At 33.2% G+C, this 5455-nt stretch overlaps 1 protein-coding gene across 1 annotated transcript; it reads right to left on the reverse strand.

Annotated features, from left to right (window-relative positions):
• Nucleotides 1–1152: 1152 nt before the first annotated feature.
• On the reverse strand, nucleotides 1153–3990 carry LOC133852007 (tropinone reductase-like 1). Its single transcript, XM_062288659.1, has 2 exons — nucleotides 3845–3990; nucleotides 1153–2353 (listed from the first exon to the last, which is right to left on the reverse strand). The coding sequence occupies exons 1-2, from the start codon at nucleotides 3877–3879 to the stop codon at nucleotides 1552–1554; spliced, it is 837 nt and encodes a 278-aa protein (XP_062144643.1). The 5' UTR covers nucleotides 3880–3990; the 3' UTR covers nucleotides 1153–1551.
• Nucleotides 3991–5455: the final 1465 nt, after the last annotated feature.

A 5455-nucleotide genomic window follows, 5' to 3' on the forward strand; every position in this document is an offset into this window, starting at 1 on the left:
TAGGTTTCTCAAGACTTTTTTCAAAAATTTGGTTTTAAACTGATGTGTCATGTTCTCATGTGATTTGTCATTTTAGTAAATAAAGGCATAAAGTGATGAGAACATGACACATCAGTTTGAAACCAAATTTTTAGAAAAAAATCTTGAGAAACCTAACATTTTTCTTGTAGAATATATAGCACCTATTTCATTCAACTTTTTGCAAATGAAAACTATATATAAAGAGAAATTTGTTCAACCATTGAATTTATGATAGACTACTATTGAATTTTGATCCAATAATGAATTTAAGAGTCATATCAATTTTGGAATGACAAAAGAAAAATAAAAGAGTGATATGTAGCATTACTCCAACAAAATTAAAGTGAGATAAAAGCACCATTAACAACATTTCTCTCTATATATAGTTCATAACGAGCAATTGTTATTTGGTAAATTTTTTTATAATTGTCATATTAATGGATAGTATGACAATAAATATTAGTAATTGAATCATAATTTGTAAAGAAAAAAAAAAGCCTTTGTTTAAGGGCTATTTTTACTATCACATCAATTATATGACAGTTATAATTGACCAGTAAAGTCGGAATCCAGCCAAAACAGTTGAATTCCGGTAGACCAGATTTCGGCCAAATTGGTCGGGATTTGACCAATAAGGCCGAAATCCAGCCAAAATAGCCAGATTTCGACAAACTAGACTCCGGCTAGTTTGGTCGGAATCTAGTTCGTCGAAATCTGGCGACGGCGGCCGAATGTGCTGGATTTCATTTTACTCCGTTGATGATTTTTTCGTACGACAAACACCAAAAAATTATTTTTTTAAAAAAATAATTTCGTTGAAAATATTTTACGTCGAAACAAACAAAATATTATACCAAATTAATTTTCAATTTTTACCAGTTGCAGAACTCTTTACAATACTAAAAACCGAAACAATTTCCAAAACGTTTCCAATGCGACAAAAAGAAAAAGAAAACAAAGTTGAGAGTTTGGCGTACGACAAATGTGACTTGTAACCCCCAAACAAAGTTGGCATTGAGTAACTCGGAGATCTTGCAGATTATTCTGAAGTCCCATTCAAATGTTTTTTTTTCTTTTTTTTCTTTTCTTTTTCTTTTTCTTTTTAAGAAGAAGATACTAATTCCATAAATATTATGAAAACAAACAAAATCATAAAAGCTTTATATAGCCAGAGGCGAAAGCTCTGATGCAACAATTTTCCGAATACATTTTGGAAAACAATCAAACCAAATCCTATCAGAATCAAGAAAAACATTATGTTTAGCAAGCAAATGTGCAACCTCATTACCTGACTGCTTAGAATGACAAATCTCCCAATGCTCACACACTACAAGACATTTGCATATTAGCGGCCAACTTTTTAGCGACGACATCAAAGTTGCATTTAAAAATACCTCATTAGCGGCGATATTTAGAGGTCGCTGTTAATGAGTGATCTTTAGGGGCAACTTTGGTGTCGCCACTAAAAAGTTACCGCAAATATACATCGCCACCAAAAAAAAAAAAACGTACGTCACTCGAAAAATACTTTTATGGAGTAATTTGATGAGGCATTATTGCCATCAACATGGTAGGATTGACGATACTGAATCCACCGTCGACCACAAGGTTGAGCCCACTCACAAAATTGGCTTCGTCGCTAGCCAGGAAGAGCGCAGCCCGCGCAATGCCCTCCGCCTTAAGTACTTCCCCCTTGAGGTTCCCCATCCCGCTCATCGCAACTTCCATTTGCGCAATATCATCTTCATGTATTCCCTTCGCAGTAGTCATGCCGGTCGGCACTGCAAAAGGCGAAACACAGTTCACTCTTATGCCGTACTGCCCAAGCTCCGACGCCAGGTTCCGGGCCAGGCCCCATATAGCGTATTTGGACGCGGCATAAGAGTGAGTTGAAAGCCCTCCTATTGCTGTACAAGCGCTGGCAGTGAACAGTATGACACCCTTGCGTTGGGGCACCATGACTCTAGCAGCGTGCTTGGCTCCTAAGAAAGCTCCGACCAAGTTAACGCCAATGCATTTGTCCAGGTCTGCCTTTGTGGTGTCCAGAATGCTCCCAAATGGGCGGTCTAGGACGCCGGCGTTGTTGTACATGATGTCGAGCTTTCCGTGTTTGGCAATGGTTGCGTCCACGAGATCGCTGACGTCGTCTTCCTTTGATACGTCGCAGTGGATGTAGCAGACATCGTCGCCTAGGTTCTTGGCAATGGCTTCGCCGAGGTCGTCTTGGATGTCGGCTATGACAACTTTGGCGCCTTGGTCGTGGAATATGCGCACGGCGCTTGCTCCTATCCCGCTTGCACCCCCAGTGATAATTGCCACCTTCCCCTCTAGCCTGAAAATCAAGGTCCATCGGTTCAGGAAATCATTAAAAGAAGGAAATAGTACTATTTATATTATTCTTGGGGTTTTATTTATATAAAATTGAACTATAGGGTATAAAAAAAAAATATTAAAGATTCATGGTATAAATTGTCTGTCAAAATTGTCTTGCCATCCAATTGATTGACATAAACATGCACGTGTTCATCCAAGTTACAACAAACTTAATCGTTGATTGACACATAATAAGGCTAATGACTCATCAATTGCTCTCATTTTAAAATCAATATTTTACCCTCAAATGAAATGAACGAAAAAAAGAAGAAGAAGGGGTTGCCTTTCCCCAGATGAGGGGCAACTTACCCCTCATAGGGGAGTGGTTGGCCCCCCTCACCATAAGGGTGGTTGACTACCCTGCATGTAGTGAGAAATGTTTATGAAAGGTGGCTCCTTATTATGTTTAATTTTTAATTTAGAGTAAAACTAAAATTTTATAACGACATTCACCGGTGGTGTGTTATCGGTTATACTACATGTCACTCAACAATTGATTATAACATGGATCCATGTGTTCATTTAACAGTTTTTGTCAAACGGTTGGACAATATCTACCCTTTTCGACTAATAATTTACTCCATTGATTTTCCGGCTCCCAAAAATGCAAAATAACATTTTTCTAGTTAAATTCAAAAGAGTTTCTAATTAACAATTAAGAACGAGAGCTATATAGATTAGATATAAAAAAAAAAAAAAAAAAAAAAAAAAAAAAAAAAAAAAAAACACCGAGAACAAAATACATGAAATTTCTGTTCGTCAACAATAGATGTATTGTGTAATCTATGTTTTCTTTATTTATTTATTTTGATGAGCGAGGAGCAAAAGATATGTAAAATACTGTGAAGCATATTCTCAATGAAACATGTTATATATATATATATATATATATATATATATATATATATATATATATATATATATATATATATATATATATATATATATATATATATATATATATATATATATATATATATATATATATATATATATATATATTGTACAGTTCTTTTTTAAATTAATTATTGAATCTGTAGGATTTATATGTGAGTTTTTGTAGGTCCTACAGATCCAATAATTAATTTAGAAAAAAAAAATGTCTAAAAAATGCATAAGAGACGTAAAAAAAAATCATTTCTCATTCTAGATAAGCTCCTATTTAGGTGGTATATAGTCTTGCTTGCCAATGGAAAAAGAAAGTTATATTTCAAAACTTTTTTTATCAAAATATATGTGTAAAATCAGTGATTTAAACTGAAGATGCATGGTAATTAAAACTGCTCAAAAGGGCATTAGACCATACAACGACTATATATAGAAACTAAATTAAATCTGCTGTTTCTACTCTAAACAATTATTATTAAAAGAATATATATTTAATATTTCTCTAATTAAACACCTAACTAGGATGGCTCATAAGGAATGATCGATTTAAGCATTTATTTACCTTTTGTAAGATGCCATTGAAGAAGTAGAACTCATCTCTCCACCTCAAAAACTGAGAATCAAGATTGGAACTGGCCGGAAGAAAATGGTTAGAACTGGTGGATGGAATTGAAGCACAGTTATTAGAATGATCGATCAGGTATATATATATATATATATGTTAGACGGTAGAAAAAACAAACATGCATATCCGATTTAATGTTAGAATCACGTAACAGGATCATGACTTGGTCTGTATTCGTATTCGATTTAATTTTTTTAATTTTCTTATTTGTAGCTAGGTTCATGCTCATGGTCAAGGAGTAGTTCGTAGAAAACCCCAACTCATTTATCATGGGCTAGCTGTATAGTATTATATTCCATAATTCATATGACTCGTTCGATCAAAATTTTATTTTCCTAAAGTCAAAGTTTAATTTTAATACAAGAGTAACGTTAAACCTGCAAATCATCAATAAACTCTTTCACAATTTGGTAACACGTATTAGCATGATAGCCAATTGCCTTTTACCCTGAGAATAAAAGGTGAAGGGGCGTTCGGTTGCGGTGGAATTAATCATCATCAATGGCGGTGGAGTTTCAACTGTTAGTGCATGCACCATTCCATCGAGACAATTGCCTTTTACCCTGAGAATAAACAAAATTACAATGAATGAATAAATAAAAAGATAACACAAAAACAGTTTGCAAAAAATAGATTTATAAGTTAGACATAATCTAATGCAAGAGACTGTTACAATGCCTACCAAAAATAATAACTGAAATTTCAGTGCCATTTAACTTACACTAATTTCAACTTCTTTTTCTTCGATATGGATCGGACTTGGGGATGGATCCGTTGAATCTATTGTTTGCCAAGTTCCTGGAAAAGGAAAAAAAAAAAAAAATGAAAAAGGGTATAGTTAATTAGTTTCCAACTCGACCTATCTCTGTATGTACGTATATATGCATAATATGGTGTGTTTAATGAGCCTTACAATAGTTTTAGATTTGGAAAGGAGCCAAAAAAATTCAGGATCAATAGGTGTTACCAAATTTTGAAAAAAAAATTTCGGTTCCACCCCTATTACAAATTTTGAGCTGAATCACATACACTACAACAAATTTTGATTTTAGTAACGTGCAAATTTTGGTGGGTTACTAATATTAGTAACATGCTAACAATTCGCACGTTACTAAAAACTTTAGTAATGTGCAAATTTTAGCACGTTACTAAATAGTAATGTGCTAAATTTTGCACGTTACTATTTAGTAACGTGCAAAATTTGCACGTTATTAAATTTGGTACATTACTAAAGTAGTAACCCTAAAATTTTCCACGTTACTATATTAGTAACGTGCAAAATTTAGCACATTACTATTTAGTAACGTTCTAAAATTTGCACATTACTAAATATTGTGTCAATATAATTTTTTTTAAAATAATAAAATTTTAAATAATTAGTAACCTGACTAATTTTGCACGTTACTAAATTTAGTAACACATAAATTGTTTGCACGTTATTGAATTAGTAACGTTCAAATTCTTGCACATTAAAAAAATAGTAACATGCAAAATTCTTGCACGTTACTAAGTTGGTATAAAAAAATAATTTTAAAATTTAAATTATTA

Source organism: Alnus glutinosa, chromosome 12 (genome assembly GCF_958979055.1).
Source record: "Alnus glutinosa chromosome 12, dhAlnGlut1.1, whole genome shotgun sequence".
Taxonomy (NCBI): domain Eukaryota; kingdom Viridiplantae; phylum Streptophyta; class Magnoliopsida; order Fagales; family Betulaceae; genus Alnus; species Alnus glutinosa.